The sequence below is a fragment of the Thunnus thynnus genome, chromosome 1 (assembly GCF_963924715.1).
Source record: "Thunnus thynnus chromosome 1, fThuThy2.1, whole genome shotgun sequence".
NCBI lineage: Eukaryota > Metazoa > Chordata > Actinopteri > Scombriformes > Scombridae > Thunnus > Thunnus thynnus.
In genome coordinates, this window is record NC_089517.1 from 34,922,596 (window position 1) to 34,947,764 (window position 25,169).

Here is a 25,169-nt window from a genome sequence, read left to right on the forward strand (position 1 = left end):
TTCTTGAGTGTAGTCTGACTTGACTTGAATTCTGACAGTTTTCAAGTAAAGAAGTCCTCAGTTTTACCAAGACTTCCAAAGTGTTTGGTGCTCTTGTGCCGCTGTACTGTGGCTGCAGTGGATCTGCATATGTACAAGTAAATCCATATGAAATACATTTTTCACTGAACTACCAGTGTTTGGGCTTGGCTTCTTTTTTTGCCTTTTGTCACCAGGCTCCCCCAAACCTGAATCCAGAGCGACAGCAACTGGACGTTAGCTGTCGCTCTGGATTCAGGTCGCCCAACTAGTAGCAGCTAGCAAACATGGATATGTTTGCTAGCTGCTACTAGTTGGTTTGTGCACAGTTTTGACATGCGTGTGAACGTGACCTCTTCACAGAGTAGAGTAGAACAGTTGACACCTGCCGGTGGGAACTAGTTGCGACGCGCATGTACTATTGTAGAAATAGGCTTCTAAAATTACTGTTTTCTTATCATTTTGGAAATAAATTGTAATCCCCAATCTTCCCACGTACCCCCTGCAAGTTGCTCAAGTACCCCTAGGAGTAGGGGTACCCCCAGTTGGGAACCAATGACCTAACCAACATTGTCACCGTGGTAGCAACTTGCCTGTGACGCCACCCACCTGTCACTCAAAGTGGTCACACCTTTAATTATGCATGAATTTAAACCTTAATAAAATTTAAACAGGTGAGTTATGTAAAAATTCACCCCCCGTACATTTGTCATGAACGGGGAAATTAGCTATAGAGACCAAAGTCGCTTTTTGTACCAGGCTGTAAACAGGTTTATTTCTGCTGTAAAGTTAGACATTTTAACATGGAGGTCTATGGGGATTGACTCGCTTTTGGAGCTAGACTCAAGTGGCCATTCAAGGAAATGCAGTTTTTGGCACTTCCGCATTGTCTTCAATTTTCAGCCCCGGAGGTTGCCACTTAATCCCATCCAGCGCAACGTGATTCAGGCAGTCAGATATTGTTAGCTAACAAAGTAGACTATTATATTATCTGTTTACAAAAACAACTTGTCAAAATAGTTTAAAAGTTTTACCAAAAATCTCCCACAGATCTAATACAATCACTGTTCTTTTTGTTGAGCATGTGGGATGAATACCCAGATAGCATACAGAAGTGGGCCACTTCAGGCAATGATGTGGCACTGCTTGCCTTCTTCTGGCTCAGACAAAATGGACATGAGCCTGAAATGGCCCACATGTAAAATAGCAAATATGGCAAATATCCCAAATCAAATGCCTTTTTTGGTAAAGATGCGGTGCTCTCGCTGGATGTGGGCCAGTTCTGGTTTATCTAGTTTGTTCTTGGTTGACATACGGCTCGCTGGGAAACAGAAGCGGACAGCCCAAGTGCCATCATTCCACGCGGTATGTGGGCTGGCTAAAAGTGCCACAAGTGTCGGGTGTGGGCCGGATCTGTGCCACAGCAATTTTGTTATCCGGGTACACACTTGCTGTGTCTTCCATTGAACCAGTATTCCAAGTTAAGCAGAAAAGAGTTTAATTTGAGCTCCATTCCTTTCCAGGCATGTGCAATGCATGTCAAAACAGCCCGGCATCAGCTTTTACTTAGCAGCACTTTATGCAAATCAGGTGAACTATGGCTGGGCTCATTTACATTTCAAGTCTTAGTGAATACCCCACTAAATAAGAAAAATGTGGTGATGCAAAAGTCTGCACACCTGATGGTAATTTAAGTAAAGCAAATATCTCCAATTGGGTGTCTACATAGGCAGAATGAGTTCACACATTTGTCAGCGAGTACGGTCTGCGGGGAACATGGGCAAATAACAAAATTCACTTGATGTGGACCTTTGTAGATCATTGCAGCTACACAGATGTGAAAAGTGTATTTGGACTTAAGACTGAGCCTTCATAGTTAATTATGTTGGGTGGAACGATCAGACTAGAGTTTCTCTGTTTTTTATGAATCCACATAAATGAAGCAAGCACACATGCTGCCAATCACTCTAGATTGTTAGATGTGATTTGTTGTTGTGCTTTCAGTTACATTAAAGGAGTATTCTATAAGTAACAGCCAGTCTCTGATCAAACTGATGTCAAATAATGTCAATTTCTGTAAACTGTTGGTTTATCACACAGTACTAGTAAAAGAGAGTGATAGGGGACACATGTACACCTAAAGACAAATGTTGGCAGGTAAAAAGATTTAGAAGGAGAAAGAATTTAGATATTGAAACATAGAAGTAGAGAAAACAGCTAGATATTGCATGATAATAGAGAGAAGAGGTCAGAGCCATGGAGAGAGATAAAGACAGAGAGAAAGTGAGCTCCCTGGAGTTAGACAGTGAGAGGCATAGACAGCTGTGCCTCAGGCAGTAAGAGACTATGCATGTGTTTATTAAATGGACTTTAAAAGCATTTCCCTTCAAAAAAGGCAGACCTGATAGAGGGTGGCAGGGAAAGTGCATGTGTGTGTGGGTCTGAATTCACTTTTATGAATGTGTCTTATCAAATAGTGAAAGAAGGGGAATGAGATGTTAACTGACTACACCAACTTCACAATTAAGTGATGAGAACAGAAGAAAGCAGATATATGTGTCCTCAGGAGTTTACTGGCTTACTTCTGCTCCATGATAACACCTTAGCAGTACCCGCTACACTGAGACTTAATGACTTAATGAGATATTGAATGAATGAATATTTTATTTTTGTGTCTGGTCATTTACATGACCCATCCCTCATGGAATTATTCAGACCCATTAATTAACAACAAACCAAACATCCAGGCATATTAACCCACCATCATCTAACAGCATAATACAAAAATATCATCCAAATATAAACATAAGCATAAACATAAATCTCCCACAAATAACATTCCAGGAGATATCCCACAATAAAAATGTATATATACAAACACACAAACACAGCCCCCTAAGCACAAGACGATATACACAAATTCTAACAAAACAAAATCTAAAATCTGCATCCATTAGTGCCAAACACTGTATATTTGATCCAGTTCATAAACCAATAGTCTGAAATTCATGTAGAACAGAGTCTGAGGAATTTATCTATCATAAGTTACTTTTCTTCTCCGCTGCCATGCTTTAGAAAGATATTCAGAAAATCCAAAACATTATCAAAAAGGTATTCAATTAAAGCTCCTCTCTCAATGCCTATAAAATCTAAACCAAGGACGTGAACTTTTTTAAACAATATTGTCATGAATCATGATATAAAGACAGTAAAGAATGACATTAATTTTGTTCTCAAACTCATTCAGCTCACACTATTCACAAATTCTTTCATATTCAATCACACCTCTGTATCCCTTAGTTTCAAAATACCACATTCGAGCTGTGGGAAGTTTATAGTGAACATATTTTTCACATTTGTAATCTTTCTTAAATAAACAGTTCTCAATTTGGCTTTTGCAAGATTTCTTCTGCCCGTGACTATGTGCATTTAGACTTGGTATTTAAACTCCTTCACTTCCACATTTGCTTTTTGGAAATCATTTTTTTCAAGTCTACAATCCTCTAGTAAGTCAAATATTTTGGATGCCCATTCACCGCCAACAGACAAAACCCAATAAAATATTTCACTAGCAACCCTGTTGGTTGGTAAACCCAGCAGCCTGTTCCACAGGCTCACATTGCTGGCCTTCCATCCTACTTCATCATCTTCATCATAGACCTTTAAGCAGTACCTCAGCTGCTGGTAAACAAAACTCGAGAACTGTACTGACCTGTTAGTAAGAAAAACATGTTGGTATTTCTCTATGGGCTTGTACAAAATATGAATTATTATTAACTCAGAATAGTGCAAGCTGCACTTTCATGAGCTCTTACTTAGATCAGCTAGTAGTACATCATAAATCAATGTGTGCATTGTAGCCATGCAAATCAGCCAGAAATCATTCAATATTAATTACCATTTATCTTAAAGCTGCTACAATTTCTCATCCGTCACTTTCGAGATAATGCCAGTGTATTGTAAGTGCTATAATATGCCAGTGTGTTTCAGTCAGGCCTGCCAGGATTCCAGGTTAGCACAATTTATTGCAATAGGATAGTTCTGGTTTATTACAACATTAGAACAGGACAACATTGTTAGATAAGGTCAGACAGGGTAAGAAACTCCATTGTTCAGATGATTAGACAGGTTGTTAAAAATACTGTTTTACCATATTATTAATGTAGACCTGAAATTAGGGCCCATGCCCAATGCGTAGCAAACTATGCATGCAGAAATGAAGCAGAGCCTGCAAGATATAGTAATTCAGGCAATTAAGTCAAGTCTGTCACTAAACTCACATGGCATACTCTTCTCACTGCAACATACAGTGTATCCAATGCACCCTTTTGATTAGTAATGTCACTATTTTTCCAGATTTCAGTAATTACATTGGTGATTACACAACTCACTCTCATCTCAGGTCATCAAATACCAATGTTTTGTCACGCCCCTCTGGCATCTCATGCAGACACACAAGGCTCCCTTTGGTGTCTGTATAGCGAAGCACCGGGCTTTCAACTAAATCCAACATGAACCCATCTGCAGCAGTATTACACACTCAGAGCGATTGGTGTGGTCTGGTTAGGTTTAGGAAAAGGTCATTGTTTGGGGTAAAATGATTGCTTGAAATGTTGTCATGGCAATGGTAAACACCATGACAAAAAATTGTCCCGAGTCATGGTTCGAAACGTGATACTCGCAGTGGGAAGCAGGAAGTGAGAAACAAACAGTGGTCTCCTGCAGCAGAGTCCACTTTTTGCCATCTAACTATCTAGCCATCCACCCAACCCAACTCCTCCTCCTCCTTATATAGACGTCATCGATCTCATGGCATCTAATAATGACGCAGATAGGTTTACATTGGAGTTAGACACTAAATGGTGCCCTCTGCGCCAGTATCAGATGCCAAGTGAAGTGACAAAGTGTCCGTATTTGACGCCCTGGGAATGAGAATGGGCTGGATTACAAGGTTATAAAAGTGAAATAATGGCCTAACCTATTAAAAAAAGATCTAAGTTGTAATAAACTGGGAATATCTTTAACTACACATAGGATTGAGATGTGTTACAAGTGAAAGCGTTTTGCCTCTGTTTGCAATTTTTCTCTGCTTGAGCAATTTAATTTCTAATGACTGCGTGCAGTATTTTGAAAACAGTCTTTCCGATATGTTTGCTCCCCTTTGGCAAATGTCTCAGGCATGTAACCCAGTGAAGCAGTGACAGGTGTAAACAGCGCAGCCATCAGTGCTACATGGAGCACATTTTGCAGTATCAAACATGTATGCAAATCTTTGCCTTAAGTGTTCTCAGTGATTTCCTTGAAGAGTATGAATGGCATTTTCAGACACTGCAATAAACAGCTTACAACAAGGAGCTCATGCAAAAATCTTTCCAGCAGAAAAAAAAAAAGCCAACAATCTATCAAGAACATGTTTGTAATACTCTGTAATACTACTGTTTCTACTATTCAACAACTGCATGAGGTAAAACTTAAATTTCATTTTGTGCCGGGGTAGGTGAATGCAGATAGCAGTGTATTTCTTATTCCACTGAACCCTCTTTTCCATTTTCCCCCTGCAGGCTGCATTAGGGATTTACGCCTCAACGGTCGCTACATGCCACTGGACAGTCAGCCACGTGATGGGGTTTCCCAGGTCAGCATGCAGGGCCTCTCCCAGGGGTGCTCATCTGACTCCTGCAAAAGGAACCAATGTAGTCCCCCTTTCACCTGTGTTGACCTGTGGAGAGTGCACGAATGCAGGTACACACACAAACCCATATGCACGGAAATGTTACTGTATACAGTCAGGCACATTCACTCTTGGCTGTTCTACATACAGACTCATCCTTTTGACACAAAGGCATAAAGACACAAACATATAAGTCATCCCTGGGCTTTTGACCTTGGTTTTATTTTTGTGCACAGCTACATTCACAAACTCTAAATAATCTTACTCTCTAGACAAAATAGGGAAATTGTAGAAGAGAAAGCACCCCTGAGCCTTTATTTGTTTTAAAGCTGGTGAAATGTCTGTGCAAATTCCATGACAACCATTTTATGGCACTGCAAGCACTCAACCACATGTGCATAAAGATGCTGGCTTATCAACAGGACACTGTGCCAGTTACCATCCACTTGAGGTAGGGGACAATCAGAGAAAACACAATTGCAGCTGGCATGATAGAAAACAATAACCATGTGGAGTTTATGACGGCATGAGCATTTACCAGGTTTCATGACATGATGCTACGGACCTTTACTCCCTAGAAAAACATTATTGGAAGTGTAGGATCCAGAGTTTTTCTAGTGAGTAAAGGTCAGAATGTCTCAGCCTCTGCTTCATCAGTTTGGGCTACTTGTTTTTTAATCTGTCTTTGCTCTTCCTTCAGCTTAATGGAAGTGCAATAGTAAATGGCTGTAGTAACATTTAAAGGGGAAAACATTAAAACATTGCTGAAGAGGCTCAGAGAAATCTGACTCAGATGGATTCCTTTCCCACAATGTAAAGCTAATCGTTCGAGATAAAAGATTGATCACAAACTGATTGTAGCTAATTCTGTCTCTTAAACAACATTCTTTAATCTACCTTTTATAATGGGTTTGATTGAATGGTCAGCTGTTTTTCAGGAGTGTGGATGTTTATATGCATACTTATCCTAAAATAGTTAATTTTTGCTGTGCCTCATTGTTCACTTTCTTGATTAAACTCCACAGACTGAAATAACAAAAATCTAAGGTGACTGCCAGACAGTCTCCAAGTGTCAAACTGGTTGAAGATCACCGCAAGTAATGATGATGTTCATTTTATTCTTTGAAAGTGATCTCCTGTTTGAAAAACAAATGAGCTAGTAAACTCATTTAGCCTCCTAGTCAGGGAGGAGTGTCATTTGAACTCAGATCAGCACTGTGCCTCTGCTATTAAGCCTGTCTGACAGAGGAGAAATACTGTGGAGCAGCTTCAAAGTCATTCCTACTGTGCTTCATTGCATATGACATCACAATGGCACCACTGGCCACTGCACACATCTGTCATTTTGGCAGAATTGTCAAAGTAAACTCCGAAAGCACAAAATCATTTGTTCGCATCACTTAACAACATTAAAATGGAAATGAAAAACATGGATGTGCACCAGGGAGGCTTAGTTGTAAGAAACACAGTAGGGTGCGTGTTGCCACAGGTTATGGGTGAGAGGATGAAATTTAAACTAGGAGGTCCCTTTTTAAGGCTTATCAAACGTAATGACACGGTGGGAGCAGCACTCTTTGAGGCAGGAGTGTACAACTCTGGCAACCGTAACTTTCTGCCCAGACTGAGTGATTGTGAGGTAAACAAGATTAGCCAACACAGTTGAGCCAGAATCAACTTTTTGCCAGATGACACTGCTTTTTTGACGGCACTCTCTGCCACTGCACCCCCCTCTACACTATCACTGTTGTCTCATTTAAAATGAACAGGAGGGCTGCGTTTTTGAGGTGTTGCTATTGTCAGTCTGAACATGGCCTCAGAGAGACTTTCAAAAGTGAAAACCCCATGAGAGCCAATGCGCTCAGTAACAGCCATGTCTGCCATTGAAAGGCAATGAATAAGGCAGGGAGCCCCACCTGCTCATTCACTAAGCTAAATGCCTAAAATGTTGAAGGTGAAAATAAATGATTTTCCCAGCCCTCTGATACTGATGGGATTCAGACTCGTGCTTGATCAACATTTCACATGCACCTCTGTATGACTTTCTGTATGCAGGTTAGCTTGTTTGTTAGTGCGTAATGGGAAATGTGCAGTGAAAAGCCGCAGCAAACTAACAACCCTCTCCTCTGGCACAGACCGAATCAAACGGCAAGTGCTCTTAGCCACATACACTAATCTCAGCAATTTTTCTGCCACTGGAAACATCAGCCTCCATTCAGTCTCTACCTAGCTTTCAATCTTGCCTTTCCCTTTTTTTCCCCAATCCTCTCATCCACTCACCCACATCATTCATCCACCAGGCGATTTCTTTTTTTTTTTTTTTTTTTTTTTTTTACAACGGCTCTCATTCTCGCACTCTGCCCCTCCATTTCTTGGTTTGTATGGCTCTTATTTTGCTCGCTCTTGCTCAGTTTTTTAACCCCTGTACTGTTGCCACACACACACATAAATGCACACATACACACTCACAAACTCTGACTCCATTTGCTTGTTCGCCTTGTTTTCTTTTCACCACTTGACCTGAACCTTTGAAGATGATTGAGAGTACTAAGTGTTGGGAGTGAGTCCTTCATCCTAAATGTTTGATACCTTTTACTCTCACAGGGGGATCATGTAAATGTGCAGAAGTCAAATAGTACTGTACTGTAGTGTTGACATTCTCTTCAGGGCTCAAATAAACACATACACTGATTTCTCATTGTTATATTTGAGTTTCTTTTTTTAAACATTAATGTGTTTCTATGAAATGATCATTTGCTTAACCTCTGCCCCAAACAGCGATTGTCCAATCATAGATTAGTAACCCTAATTAGGGTCGACAGGTCTGTCAAGCTTTGTATTTCTCCAAATGCTGAAGCTGTCTGCATGGTGCTTTAGTAATAGCCATACTCTGCATTTAAAGAGTTTGAAGGGTGGTGTCTTTTTTCCTACTCTTTCCAAAACTAAAAAAACAAAAGTATATGGAATGGATTAAACAGTGTGTTGATTTGCTCAAACAAGAACCCCTAACATTGGAGGTTGCAGCATGGCTGGCTAATTAACTTACTACTGTCACGGTGCAAGCTTCATTAGACTTCATAAGGCCTAGGGCTGTCACACTACCTAGAGAAGTAACCTACATTACTTTCAAGGCCAAAAAACACATCATTAGCTAACTAAACTATTCTGTGGATTACAGGTTATATAAATCCCTGTTCAGGACAGACACATTCAGTGTGAGGTGGAATTTCGAGTAACGGTAGCAACTTTGGTCACTTTTTATTTGGTTTGGGGATGTTTACATTCCAAGCCAGCCAAACTTGTCAGCCCCAACAGTGTTACATTTTCTAAACTCATCAGTTAGTCCTTAATCCTCAAAGTCATTTTCTCCTTAAACTCTAAAACTTCTAACTTCAATGAGTTAGGGTTGCTAAAGCTAACTGCTGATAAAATTTTTAAGTGAGATTTGTCATTTCAGCTGACAAAGTTGATTGTTGAATGAGAAGCATGCTTTTGTTTTCTTATGAATTTTGAGATTAAAATTGACCACTTATCATTGCAAACTGTAACTAAGGGGGGCAGGGCTTAGTGAAGGGTCAAAATGTATAGAAGTAATAAGATGAAAAAACAAATATATACAAAAACAACGTAACGTCCCTCATTTTGAGGGACGTTACGTGTTTTCTTGTCATTTTTCCCTTCACTGTCTATATTCTGAGGTTTGTCAAAAGCAAAAATGATCAGGTGTCAGAAGCTTCCACAACAACACACCGTTAACTAATTACTGAGTGAGCGTGCTCATCTAGGTAATGATAACATACTTGCCACAGCAATGATTCCAGTCATGGCTAAAGACAGGCAATGATCAGAGAAAAGAGAAGCACTGTTGTCTTGTTGACTGACAGGCGTGTATTCAACACCTACACAGACTCCAACCTGGCATAATGAATACTGAACGCTGAACTTTTGTTGTGGCATAATTATCTTACCTATGGTTAATTACCTTTTACAATGTTGTGTTTCAGCTGGCATTTACAGCTGCAATAAGAAGAGTAATTTATATCTATGAAGAGTGATTTCACAGATGCTACTGACTTTGGTTGCCTTTGAGAAGTCATTTCACTTTATATTGGACCTTATGGCAAAAATAAAATCCCATTTAGTTTCAGCGCTACACTGAAATAGCCAGAAGAGTCCTGTCTGAGGCTCTCACAGGAATGAATGTACTGTACATTGTGTTGAAATGCTGCTGTAAAAGCAATGAGCAAAACCCTAAAATCAGTTCTGCAGCTGATAGAGAGCAGAGAAAAAAGTCAAATGGCAGACAATTTTACAGCATGTTCCATTCTTGTTTGCACTAAAATCTCCTAACACCTGCATTCTGTAGACGATGGAGACGAGAGAGAAGCTTTTGGCACCAAGGAGACGAGTTACATGAACAGATCTCAAGATTATCAGTGTATAATACATGACATTTTCCAGCATATATTTTGGCTTAGAGTTAAGTTTGTATGATGACCACCATTGCTGCAAGGTGTGTCATTTTGTGAAATTGAAACATAAATATCTCTCTTATACCAGTTCTAGTACCTAAAGTTCAGTCAGACTCCTAAACGTTGTATTGCTGACCATGAAATACAAATAAATGGTTGCATTTGTTCGAACCACTTACAGTAAAGCATCTGTAAAAACATATACTTTTAGTAAACAATAGCAAAGATATGTTCTCGTGGAATCTACTCAACATAACATTTATTTACTTACTTTGAACACTGCTAGCATTTTTAAAATTACAGTGTTACAGCAATTTGAACATTTTTAGCTTCCATGATGAGATGTATTTCTGATTGAAACAAAATATGTAGGTGCAGAGTAGTTACGAGAGGGATTCAATCCAATCCATCTTATTTCATTGGATCACTTAAAAGTGGATATGTCTTAGCAGATATGGAGTGATGCAGAGCTGCAGAGGACTGTTGACTGTTGTCCTTCCTCACCAGCGTTGTTAAGTTTTTACCAGCTGAAAAAACACACACCTCCTTCTTTGATATTGCTCTGCTGTATATGACCAAAGAGCTAGCCGTCTGTAGCAGTTTTATATGAGGTACAGGGTTAGCTAGTTATGCAAAGTCACACTTGATTTGATATAAATTACAATAAATGTATGTACTGTATATGGCACCAAGTGCTCGATGAGTCATTAAAAATAGGTCAGTGTGATACAGTAAAAGAACAAAGAGGGATTTTGATAAAAGAAATACTTAAGATTATTTTACTAATATACTTAAGATTATTTTTGGACATATTTGGCTTTTACCAAGAGATAACTAAATAATAAATAGAAGGCCACAGGGTTAGAACTATAAATGTATTTTCTATTTCAGTGTCTTTAAATTGGGTCACACTTTGTTAATATCTCCTTGAAGTTGCACTAATTAATATGTTTAGTCATACTAGTGGTATAACTTTAGGAATGGCAATGTCTGTCGCTCAGCCCACTGCTGTGGTCCACACTGAAATGTTTTAACAATTATTGGATAGATTGCCATGAAATTTGGAACAGACATTCATGGTCCCCAAAGGATAAATTCTGACTGACTTTTTCTTTAGTGACACCAGCAGGTTGAGGTTTTTGTTTTTTATTGAAATATCTCAACAGATATTGGATTGATTGCAGTGAAATAACTTTGTTCCCTTGTCTTTTCATCTAGCGCCATCACCAGCTCAAATTTCATTTTATCCAATATTTTGATTTATGACCTTGCAGACATTCCCATCAGCCTCAGCTTTAGGCCTACTTTGTGTTTATTACTAATTAACAAATGCTAATGCACTAAACTAAGTTGGTGTATGTGGTAAACATACAGGTAAAACATCAACATGTTAGCATTATCTTATCATTATACAGTTGATGTGAGCGTTTGAAAGCAGACCTGTGCCTAAGTACAGCCTCACAAAGCCACAAAAGTGTCTGTGAACTCTCAGTCTTGTTATATTATTAAGTAAAATGGCCACAATATAAATATCATTTCCAGTAGCAGCTGTTCAGTGAAAAAGCTCTGATAAACCAAGTGTTCACTACTTACCCAACACCAAACGCCAGACAGACAAAGTTAATGACCTATGATGAATATAGTGGAGCTGCTAAACCCCCAGATATTTTTCTTAGGAGTTGGTGGAGACCAAAATGGAGCTAAAAAGAGAGGGAATATTGTGGGACGGACAGAAACATGATTTCCAATGAATGCTATTGTTGCTCCATATCTTGTGTAATCAGACAACTGTTTGCTAAGAGGCTGCTATAACAAAATTATAAGGTGATACAATGTCAATTTTCTTTTCACAGCTTGTTCCTTTGCCTCCAAGTGGCCAAACAAATCAAGTGCTGTAGCTTTAAAGGATCACTTTACAGTAGATTATTTTGAATATATTTTGTTTTTGCAACCTGAATTTTTTTTTTTACATCGAGGTCTTCTACTGTTTTGCTGGACATTATCTTTTATGGCACATTACCGCCTATTGTTTCCTCTGCAGTTGGCAGAATATTGTATCACATCACCACATTTTTTGTGCATCTTTGTTCACATGCTGGAAGACAAGGAGATAAGCTGTGAACAATTAGGTGCTACACTTATCAAAACACTGCTCTACAGCACCTCTAGTGGTCAAAGACTATACTGACTCCCTAAATTAAACACCCAATTTGACTGTTATCAGCTTATTGAATTGGTGTTATCCTCACACATCTGTCCCAAATATATGGGCTAGTAGGAGCCTACTAAACCTACTAGTAAGTTCAGGAGGCTATTATCACCCATTCATTTCAATGAGCCAATGTGGGCGGAGCCCAGTAGGCCTGTGGCGCTGTGCTGCATTGCCTGATTTGTTCTGAATATGGTCTAACCCTTTAGTGTCTCGCGTGAAACAGTTATGAGATAAATTAAAACACCATTTTAAATTTAGTGTTGCCGGTTCGTAGTAGAGTTGAGTCAATATTTATAAGCATGAGCAAACCTCCAGAGACCAGAGGCAAGACTCCTCTCTGATGTCATCAAAATGTACAGCCTGGAGCTGCTCCATAGACATTGAATGGGACACTGGATTAATGGGCTCATAAAATGTTTGTTTGAGCTGTTAAACCCAAATGAGCTTTTAATTATAGTGGTGCTTTCTGAAGTGAGGCAGAAAATGTGCCCCTGTCTGCATAAACACATCCTAGTTACTGTCACTGCCACAGTCAGCATTTTCATCTCTTCCAGTTAATTCTCGATTGAGGTATACATCTGTGGAAGAACACTGAGAATGAGTAATGCATTTTTTTAGCAGTGAGAAATGGTAATAAACATTTGAGAAGACATTGTTTTATTGTATATATTCATGTTTATTTTTAGCCTATCTTGTAGTGTTGTAACTGTTTTAAACAGCCAGTTCCTCTGCTTTCATTTACATGCTGTTTTTCCTTGATGTATCAAGTATCTGCCTCTGTAATGAATTACTTCCTTCAAATGAATTCATCTAATCAAATCTCGTCTCATGTACATCTAAGTGATCTTATCTACATGTAATTTATGATTCTTTTCTTCTCCTTTTTTCATCCCCTTTCTTTTTCTTCCTCTTCTTTAAAATCCACCCTCTTGTCTTCACCTTTTTCCCTTCCCCTCCCTGTCATCCCTGCTCACCTTTTCTGTATAGATGTCCACCTGGCCACATGATCCGTGTGAACGGGACCAAGAAGTCCTGTGTGTACACGCTGTGTGCCACGCGGCCTTGTCACCGAGGAACCTGCGTGGCCCAGTCACCCTCCAAATTCACCTGCCACTGCCCAGAGGGTTACAGGGGACACCACTGTGAGACGACGCTGGCCATCTACAGGGAGGACGTGGGCCTGAGCTTCAGCTCCCTCTTCGCTATCTGTATCTGCTTCATGGCCTTACTGGGTAGATATTGCAATCACAGCCTGTCATACATACATTAATGGAGGGAAACTGAGAAGGGCAAGCACAGCAGGAGGGCTGCTCTTATTTTTGTGTGTGTGTTTTGAATTTGTAATAGAATCCTGCCTTTCCCTATGAGACAAAAATGCTAAACAAGCCCAGGGAAAAAGAGTAATCCAACCAGTGGAGTCATTAGGGCCAATTATTCAGAGACTCAGCCCCAATTATTCCGAGCCATGCCCCAAATATTTTTGCTCTTCAAAAATTGGCATTGCAATGTAGCAGAGCAGAACTTAACTTGAAGCATCAGAGGGAGAGGTAGTGATAAAGCAATGCACATGACAAGATGCATACAGGCAGAGCATACTTTCAGACAGCGAGCAGACTGGTCGCTGCTGCTGCCTCCAGTGTTTCAGATTGGTCCATAAACATTACAGAGAGTGCAAAAACCACGGTTTGCATGGCTTTAGCTGGCAGAGGCATGTACACACACAGAGCTCTCCAAAATCACAGATTGCTTTTTATGTATGTTGAGTTTTGCTTCTTTAACTCTTCTCAGGGCTACAATTTCCCAACTGTTACATAGGATATCTGTCAAAATACAACTATTAATGGGATTAAGGCAGAGTCTGAAACGGGTTAGATTAATGCCTGTGAGTTTTACCAATAATGTTGTTCACATGCCACTGAATGTAATCCAGGGTTTTGCAGAAACATCAGTACTGATGTTCTGTTTGTTGCCAACAACTGTGAAGGATTCGTTCTTTTGAGTTTATTTAATACCTGTAGTCATCACACAGCAGAGGGAACAATATGTGCGCATTAATTATTTAAATCTGACAATACATGTAAACCCACGAAAAGTAATTACATCATTATTTATCCAGCTGAAAAACATTCTATAAAAGGGAAGGCCCTGGGTGATCTTGGCTTTGTCCCAGATCTTTTCAAATCCTAGAAACGCCTCTGAACATAACCAGGATCAGAATATACTCTTTAAAGAACTTTAAAGGAAAAACCTAGTATTTGTTCACCCGGTTGTTATTTGCATTACTGTGTGCATCATGACTATTTTTATAATAAAACTTTGGTTAACACCTCCATTGTAGCAATTCTGTACATGTGGACTCACAAGAATGACAAAGATCAGAGCAAGGAGCCACCTGACCCTTTTTCCTTTTCTGACCAAAATGTTATTCCTTTTATTGCATCCTTTAAACATACACACTGAGCAGGTGCAGAAAAATGATGTAATATAGCCTTATATCAACATATGTATATTTTATGTCATCACACTGTACAGCATGTTTCCATTGTTTCAATCTGATTCCAATCATGACAACCTATCAAAATCACAAACCCACCTCCCACCCTATAACCTTAAAAACTATCTAGGAGATCACAGTGGAAAGTGAATGACAAAATAAATAGATATATAAATGAAAACAATAAAAAACATTGTTAAATATTTAAACAAGGTACCAAAACGGGCAGCTGTGGCTCGGGAGGTAGAGCAAGTCGTCAATTAATCACAGGGTTAGTGGTTCAATCCCCATGTTCCCCCTGTGGTGTGAATGTTTTTGTGTGTGAATGGGTGAATGAGAGGCAAAAAAAACAACAACCTGTAAAACAGTTTGGACAAAAGTACTATATGAATGCAGCCAGTTACCATAAGTAATCAATAATAAAGTAAGCCTGCAATTAAACAGGAATCACATCTAACTATTGTCTTCAAGTCCAACCTGAGCTTTGCAGATCAAGTCAGCCAGCAAGTTTACTCAGAAGTGGATCCACTGTGCTCTAGTTATATAGGTTGAAAAATACTAGAGTTTCCATTTACAGAGCAGGATAACCACAAAAATGGCAAACATGTGAAAGTACAGCACAGATACGAAATATAAGACCTAGCTCAACCAAGCCTAGTTCATTCAAAGCTCTCCCTATCTCTCTCTCTCTTTCTCTCTCTCTCACACACACACACACACACACACACACACACACACACACACACACACACACATAGTATGATGATGATAGTGTAGCAGATGTTTCTAATGATGTAATAGATGTTTCTTTGATAATTAGTACCTCATTTTATCCCTGGAGGCTTGTTGTACAAGGATACAAGACCCAAGGGACAGCATTATCACACTCATAACAGCAACCTGACAACATACACCACTTTGAATTAGATGTAATATTCACTGTATGAGGCTCCCTTTAGCTTACTGCCTAATCCCATGCCTCTCTCTACACCTCCCCCTACAGACACATCATTTTTTTGTGCACATTGTAATTCAGAAATATAAACAGTGAGCTGGGGTTAAACATGGCTTTTTTAGGGGTGCTATAATGCATTGAGAATTGTATCTTTAATAACAGGGCCATTGATATGTCCATAGCCCAAATGTAGAACATCATCTCACTCACATGTAAACACTTATTGGATAATCACAAAAAATGATGCAATATTACAAAGTGGATATGTCAGATCACCTAGGATTGCAGTAGGAAATTTACTTTCAGTCATTTATATTTGGACTGGGGTTAAATGGGTAACTACGATTAAATAGATTCCACAATTAAGCTTATCAAGTTAGATTGAAGAAGCGACTTTTGAATCTGTGTACATTGAAAAGCATGAACTTTTATATTCATATTCATGTCATAAATTTATAAATTATCTACACCACATGGCATCACATGACATATAAAAAACAAGGGCTGGCAATTGACATTCATGTTCCAAACAGAAACAAATAATTGCTGCAAACCACATACTGTATGTGGTATGGGAAAAACATCAAAAGTATATATGGAATATATTAAATAGCTTTGCCAATGATGGCTGTTTGTTTGGAAGACTATAACAGCCTACTTAAAGCAGACTGTTGACTCTCATTTGCATGCCATTTTGATCATTGAACTGTACTTTATAGCTTAAAGCTATAATATGTAACTTCTGCATTAAAATGTCTAAAAACAACTAGACCTATGTTATATATTTTGCTGAGTTGTGTACTTACATTATCCCAAATGTTTCCAACAATTTTCAAACCCAGAGAAATCAGTAATTTTAATCAAAGTTACATTTGGTTTCATTTGGTCGCCTGTCAATGGCGTCATACCCCCTCTACCAAAGAGTATAGGCGAACAAGATAATGGTTTTCTTCGCCGAAAGGTCAGAAAGTCTCAGGAGGAATTGTAGGTTAGCATAATAGCGGCCAAACTTTGCCTGTGGTACAGTACACAATATTTTTTATCCAAGGATGGCAAAGTCATGACCTGCCCTACTCTGCCTCTGATTGGCTTACCTTACCAGTGTCACTCCTCATGTCTAAACCTAACCATCCCAACGAAGGCAACGAGTATTAGAGGCAGAGTAGGGCGGGTCATGACTTCACCATCCCAGGAAAAAAAAATTGGCATACAGTACTGCATATGCACTTCCTCTGACCTGTGGGTGGATGGACTGCAACACTCTTGTCTGGTTGTGTATTCTTAAAATCCACATTTTCCTGTCTGCCTGCTCGCCTGTCTTTTTTTTTGCTTGTTGAATATTCATCTGTCTGTACCTTTAGCTGTGTTCCTATTCCTAAAGGATCCTCAGCTGAGAAAGCGCCTCAGGCACAGTCGTACACAGAGAATGAGTTGTCAGTACAATGACATGTTCCCCTTGTTTAATTGAGGACAATACAATGGAACAGTAAAAGAGCAGTATGAGACAGAGCAGAGTGCAAGAGAAGAAAACAGATCAGAGAAGTACCGAATGAAAAAGGGCACCACACAATACCAAGAAAACAAGAGAGAGTCGAAAAGATTACAAAGCAAGAGAAGGGAAAGCAGGAGATACATAGGTAGTACTGAGAAGGATGGTGCCATTGTCACACTGCTGCTGGCCATGTCTGCTTGTCTCATTGGTGATTCAGAGGGCACCTCCTTCCCACTCTGAGACCAAACAGACACAGTTCAAATGATCATTTCTCCTTCTCTTCTTCTCATCCCCATTCTACAATGTCTCACTTCAAACTTGGCTTTGGGCTCATATTAAATGCGACATCCGACCTTGATCCTGCTGAAGCTCAGTTCTGTTTTAAGTGTTAATTACTTGATTTGTAGGCATATAAGGTGCTGTTTACCCAAACCTGCAGAAATTGAGATCAATGCTCCAGGGGCTTTGGTAGTAATTTCAATCGGTAGAGCATTCCGCGCTCGATCGGTCAAGCGTTCCTCACTCTGAAATTTAAGTAGCAGCAAGAGAGACTTTTTTTAAATGCCTTCATCCCATATTGCTTGTGCAGACTCTAAATGTTTGAATAGCAAGAACAAAAGGAGGGCAGCAACTGTTTGGTGTAGTGCTGTAGAAGGATAGGCTGTTCTTTTGAGATTGTTATGATCGGCAAAGATAAAAGACAAAATCCACACTAAAACAGAATGCACATTAGTTCATTCCCTTTGATCTCATTGGCCAGTATGGTATACAATACTGGCCTTATTGGCCAGCATTGTAGGGTCAACTTTAAAAAGTGAGGATGCAGTAAGATTTTGGCAAAATGAATTATTAATTTATTATTAGTTATCATGTAACTGAAGCAAGACTAAATTCTTCTTTTTTAAATTTATTTTTTATTTTGCCAAATATTTTGCTAAAATGTCTCAACAGCTATTGGATGGATTGACATGAAATTTTGTACAGCAATTCATGATCCCCAGATGATGATTTCTGCTCTGTTTGACGATCCCCTGACTTTTTATCTAGCACTGCCATGAGGTTCACATATTTGTTTTTTAGCAAAATGTCTCGACAGGGTTTGGATGGAATTTGGTACAGACATACATGGTGCCCAATGAATGAATCCTTATAATTTTGCTGATCTCCTGACTTTTCATCCCGTGCCATAACCAGGACAAAGTTTTCTCTTTTCTAGTGAAAATAACATCTGGATTGCCATGAAATATAGGACAGACATTCATGGTTCCTAGAAGATGTACCTTCTAGGAAAGTCTTGGAGATGCTCTGTTACTTTTGGATTGGACTGGGAGACTGGCAGAGCAGACCTTGTAAGAGTCCCCAGGGTGCTCCACTGGGGTTGTGAGTTCGCAGCAAAGTTTCTAGTTGAGAAATGTCAACATGACTACACACCAAGTCAAAGTCCAATCGGGTATCTCTTGGCAATATTAATGATTAATAACCTGGCCCTCTGAATTAACATGTAGCTCGAATATTGATTTGGTACTCAACGATGTGAATTCATTTATTCTGTTTGCTTATTTTGACTTCAATATATTTGTAGCAGTGTATAAATATCATCCTCTCTTCACATCCACCTCCTTGCCCTCCTTTTGTGTTTCTATTGCTTTGTCTTTCTTGCACATTGTTTTTCTGTATTTTTAACCCAATTTATTAGTTTGACACTGACATATTTGTACATTCTCTCTTAATCTGTTAATGGTTATTTTCTTTGCAGAAAACACTAGAAGTTAATGCATCTACTTTATAACATTGAAAGTTGTTTTTTTTTTTGCAATGCAAACCCCTTCTATTTTATTCTTTTCCCATGAAATATAAAGTTCTGGCGCTCGCCAGTAGCCCACTGGTTAAGAATCGAACTGCAGACATTAACCACACACCCGCAGCTTGATTCTGGCAGCAGACCTTTGTTGTATGTCAAAGAGAATCATTAAGTGAATTGTCAGTTCTTGCATTAAAAGGTTTTTGTTCGGTGGTCATCTCTGAAGACTAGGTTGTTTAATTTTTGTGCAAGGGTTGCTGTTAAAAAGATTTGGTCACTCACAAATGAATAACCATAGAAATGGCAGCCCAAACACACTGCAGATAATCCTCAGTCATGCAGCAGACATGCTCTTGGTTCAGTTGAGAAAGAACTAGAGTAAACTCTACCTTTTCATGAGTGAAGAGGACTAGAAGTAAAGTGAAGTGAAAGTAAAGTTTGCCTGGAAACAAGGAAATACAAATTAAAAACTTTGGCATAATTTGTAAAATGGTCAGCAGTACATGTGGTTAATTTATTATGATCTACTGTATAACATGCAGAGTCACCAGTATGGTAGCTCTGTGTGGCTTTAAGCAGTCATACAGATTTAGAGCACTGAGATTAAAGAAGGATATCAGATTAGGGACACAGATGTTTGTCAATGAGTCACATACTGAATATATCCTTTCAATCTCCTCTGGCAGATGAGCTCAGCAGTCAGTGCAGTGATTGCTGCATCGATTCTATCACACTAAACAGCTAAGCCCTTCAAGGTGAAGATGTTTCCAAGGTTATCTTTGTGTATTGGTAAGAGTTTGGTGGAAGATAGAACAAACAGGATAGCAGTTAGGACTTGTTAAGGTCATGAATGACTTATTACTATTAGTTAATGTTCGCCATCAATCCATTCTCCTTCTCCTGAATCTAAACGCAGCCTTTGATACCATTGACCATGATATCCTTTTGGACCAGCTTGAAACCTGGGTGGGTATCAGGGGCACAGCAGTGCAATGGTTCAAGCCCTACCTTAAAGACAGGTGTTTCTATGTTATTATTGCTGAGGTCAGCCGCAACAGGTATACACTGTGGGGTGCCTCAAGGCTCGGTACTCAGTCCAGCCCTCTTTTCAATCTACATGCTTCCTTTGGGACACCTTACACATATCACATCAGTTTCCATTTTTACACAGACAATATCCAAATATAGCTAAGCTGTGATCATGCAAACAAAAATCTGAGTATTGACAACCTTCAAAACTGCACTCAAGACATGCATAAGTGGATGTCACAAAATGTCCATCACAAAACAGAAATTTTGATCATAGTACTGTTACTGATACAGGTCAAAATTGTGCAAATATGCAAATCTTTAACAGTCTTGGTTCTCTGTCCCATTCAGCATTGCAGGAATCTTGGTGTAATTTTTGACCGTTTCTGTCTGCCAAAAATCTGGAAACTGTTATTCACACCTTCATTACCAGTCGATTGGAATACTGTAACTCCCTGCTCTCTCATGTTGATAAAAAAAGTCCCTCCTGTTAACAGCTCATGCAAAACTGAGCTGCTAGGATTTTAACCATTGCAAATAAATATGATCACATTTAACCGATCCTGGCTTCCCTACACTGGCTACTGGGGTGGATGAAAATATTGATTCATTTAAGAATCTCCACTCTTATCTCCTATCATTCTGAATCGATTCACAAATGTCAAAAATCAATTTTCTAAATGTTAATTAATAATGTGATGTTGACAGAACAAAAAAGGGGGAACTCAACTGAGAGGGCAGTGCAGATGGCCGCCCACCAAGAGCCGGGTTCTGCTTGAGGTCTCTACCCATTAAAGGGGAGTTTTTCCTTACCGCTGTCGCCAAGTGCTTGCTCATGGGGGAATTGTTGGGTCTCTGTAAATTAAAGAGTATAGTCTAGACCAGCTGTATGTGAAAAGTGCCCTGAGACTGACTTTTGTTGTGATTTGGCACTATATAAATAAATATTAATTGATTGATTGATTGAGTGCAGCACCCAGACAGTCTAGAGTACACACATACTACAGTTATCTTGTAGTTCATCTTCAAAAAAAGGCAGCGGTTGCAAGCATTCTTTGATTTAATGACCAAATAATTACCTTTGCGAGACGAACGTGAAGTATATTGTGAACTTTCTATTCCGTCACTCAGAGACTAATGTTAGCAGAGCAGAGCAGTGAACTCCAGCAGTAACAAACAAGACCAGCTGACCAACACACACTGCAGCATTAAACAGCTTAAACCAACTCTGAGGTGAAGAAAATAATTCAGAAACCGTGCGCCTGCTCAACGTGTTGGACAACTATGGCTTTCCCAGCAGAGAGGCTGCTCTCCACTGCTGGACATATGGCGTTTATAACAACACAGTGGAGCACTTCACCTCCCCCTCATTTTGGTTTTCTCATACAGGCAGGAGGCTATAAGATGCTTTCAAATTAATTAGTTCATTAATTAATGCTGTTAACTTTTTGAAATAAAAATGCTGCAAACCATTTGTCTTAATTGCCAGTTATGTTTCATATTGTATTTCAGTGGAATAAGGACACCAGTGAATGGTGCAAGAGAGCAAGAGATTGAAAATAGTGCCCCCTTTTCTATTCATTCAATAAAGAATCGGTTTTGAATTGAGAATCGATTCTGAATTGTATCAGACACCAAGAATCAAAATCAAATCAAACTGTGAGATTTCCAAGGATTCACACCCCTACTAGCTATCTGTGGTTTACGTCCGTCTGATGAAAGACGCTTTCAGATGGAGTGAGCAAACCAGTCACAAGACTTGACGTGTGGGTGACGTACTGCAAGTTGGGTGGTGCTTGGTTTTTGCATGTCTATTTTCAACATGGCAGCCACATCACAAACTTTCTCATATTACGGCTAACAGTACACTAAAATATGTTTCTGGAAACATTTTAGGTGAGAAATAGGCAGTGCAGTCACATAATCTTGATTCATACTTGATCAGAACTGCCTAGTTTGAAAGTTTGATCTGAGTTTCGTTAGTTTCGCTCTCTTCTGTTGAGTTTTATTGTGGTTGGCATCCATAAGTGTTGCATTACCGCCATCTGCTGGACTGTCCCTTGCCCCATCTATTCCAGCATTGCCATGGCATGTGTGAAAAGGCGCAAGGCAGAAATATTCCTGAATGTAGCTGCATGTGTGAAAAGTGAAAATCATTAGCATGCCTGAAAGGTTAACCCAGTAATTAACTAAGAACTATGTGTGAAAGAGGCTTAATAGTTTTTCAGACACTCAAAACCACAAATTTCAACCTCATGGTGGCACTAGAGGAAAAGTCAGGGAATCAGCAAAGACAGTAGGTTTTATCCTCTGGGGACCATGAATGTCTGTTCAAAATAGTATGACAATCCATTCAACAGACATTGCAGTCTAGACCAAAGTGGTGAACTGACCAATGAACCAACACTGTCATCCACTGCTAGCATAGCTTAAATAGAATGGACCACATCTCCAGTTTGTAACCCAAGCAGAGATAACCCTGATTACATCATCGGGATTTATTTTTTCAGACAATGGGAAGCCCCTCCAGAGCCATAGAAGACATTACACAATTTGTTTCTACAGGCTGAGTGTGTGCATGTTTAATTAACATAATGGTAGTTTGTCTGGTCAAGTAGAAGCAGATAGATTTATGTTTAACAAAGTTGGCCCCAATTTCACTCACAACCTTTTTTCATGAGAAACCTGGCTATAGCAGCAGCATCAAGACAAGCACACACAAAAAAATCAGACAATCAGGTTACAATGCCCAAAAGCAAAACACAGTCAATTTCACTTAAATGATAAGAGCAAAGTCAATCTTTGCTGTGTAAGTGCTCCAAACGGCAGCAGTCTGACAGCGCAGCAGCAAGCTCAGGGGCCCAACCCATTTTAATCTTAACTAAACACAGCATAGACAGCCCATTATTGAGTCCTCCACCAGATCCTTCTTCGTATTCTGCAGAATACCCAAATCTCTACAACTGAATGTTCATTAATACCTACTGGTACTTTAGTCGTGTGGAGCTGGATGTACTGCTGAGGAAGACGAAAGTAAATTATGATCCACCCATGCAATGTAAGTCAAAGATAATTAGTCTGATAGGAAAGTGGTCTTTTTCTGCTGAAGGAAGGTGAAGTAGTTCATGTATACATTCACAGTTATTATATTATGTAAGGTGTTCAGGAAAATGCATGTTCTGACCCTCTGCCTTCTCGCCTCCTCACTCAAACATAAATGCAGATACCTTTCAACTGTGTTTATGTAAACAGATTTTGAAGCAGACAGGCACTTAATCTACACATAGCTTTGCTGTACATGTATACACATGTTTGATCTACTTTGTCTAGCACACAGTATACTGTAGGTGATGTGTTTCATTAAAAGGCAATAACACTACATTTTTCAAATATGTCAATTTCAAACCATATGCCTGCTCAATCAAAATCTATGCTGGATACAGGTCCCTTGACGTAAAGCAGTCCACTGATATGCACATTCTGTCCTCCCAAGAAGAATGACAGCGTCAGTTATTTCAGCAAATGCTAAATAATGACACGTTTACATTCAAGTGACAAAGCCCTCTAGAGGACATTGGAATTATGAGACTTGTCCTCTGGGAGCAGAGAAGGAAATAGTGTGACAGTTTTATAGACAGCAGAAAGAGGATGTCCGGGTGGTTAGATTGGTCAAAAAAATGTCAGACTTTGACTCTGGAGACCACTGTTAGCTTCCCATTTTCTACTGACAGTTGATGTTGGATTCTTGATGGCCACAATCATTCCCTAACCTTAACCAAGTAGTTGTTATTTTAATCATGACAACAAAGGTGCATTAAAGGTCCAGTGTGTAGAATTTAGTGGCATCTAGTGGAATGGACTTGGCAGAAATAGAATATAATATTCATAAGTATGTTTTCATTATTGTATAATCCCATGAAAATAAGAATTGTGGTGTTTCTGTTACCTTAGACCCTTTATATCTACATAGGGAGTGGTCCCCTTCCATGGAGCCCACCATGTTTCACCACCATGTTTTTACAGTAACCCAGAGCAGACAAACTAAACACTGGCTTTCACACAAGACATTTCATTTTGTCATTTAATTTGGAGGACATGCAGGCGAAATGGATAACCTAAAATGCCTGAAGATGTGAATGTCTGCTTTAGGCCTCTGATAAGCCTGTGTTGGGTTGCTTTGGAGAAAGACTGTGATGCACATGGGCCCAACAGCACAGAAACTTGAGGACATTTTTCAGCTATGCACCCTATGAGCAACGTTCATTTGAATAATTGGGGTGTCATCTTGGAACTATGCCCAATTCTGTTGCATCCATTTTTTCCCTACATTTCACTCAATGAATGATGGGACAGGCTCTGGACCCTTACAATGGATGGAGACTATTTTGAGACTTCATTACTTTTTCAGTGGAAGTTATGCATGACACTGGTCAACTAAGTCAGTGATATGGTTTAACCATTTGATTGTAGAAATTCAACTGAAACAATTCAAACAGTATTAGTATACAACAAGGTTTTGACAATGGGTAAATGAGCAGTAACCTAAAATAATAAGACATCACTCACAATAATTCAATTTACATTTTTGGTTTACCAGAATTGAAGGTAAATGTGGCCACCCATCCACATGAAAATACAGCCTAGTCGATGCATGCAATCCTTCAGTGAGGAAACACATTTCTTGCACCTTTCATGCAGGGATTTTGCTTATAAATTTGGAATGGGAACATTGGCTCCTGTCACCTGTAGGGTTGGATGATTGCACAAATACTCTAGGGACCAACAATGAACTGACTCCATCACTGAGGAAATTACCCTACTGATTTTTCTTGATGGAGAAGCATCCACAGAGGCAAAATATGCACAAGGTGATTTATAATACATTTAGAGTCTAAATTTCCTAAAATTTTGCTGTGCTGCTTCTGTCCCGTTTGTGTACATTGATATGTACCACTGCTTCTTATTGATACTGCACCACTATCTCATACTGGTTCAGCAAAATTGAGATCTCCTTCTCCATCCATACTG

General features: G+C 39.3%; 1 protein-coding gene across 1 annotated transcript in view; it reads left to right on the plus strand.

Annotated features, from left to right (window-relative positions):
* The window catches only part of LOC137187452 (neural-cadherin-like), a 265,262-nt gene that overhangs the window by 226,629 nt on the left and 13,464 nt on the right, over positions 1 to 25,169 (plus strand). Inside the window, exons 33-34 of the mRNA XM_067596339.1 lie at positions 5,580 to 5,760; positions 13,358 to 13,602. Of these exons, the coding sequence (XP_067452440.1) occupies positions 5,580 to 5,760; positions 13,358 to 13,602 (426 nt within the window). The remainder of the gene's footprint in view (positions 1 to 5,579; positions 5,761 to 13,357; positions 13,603 to 25,169) is intronic.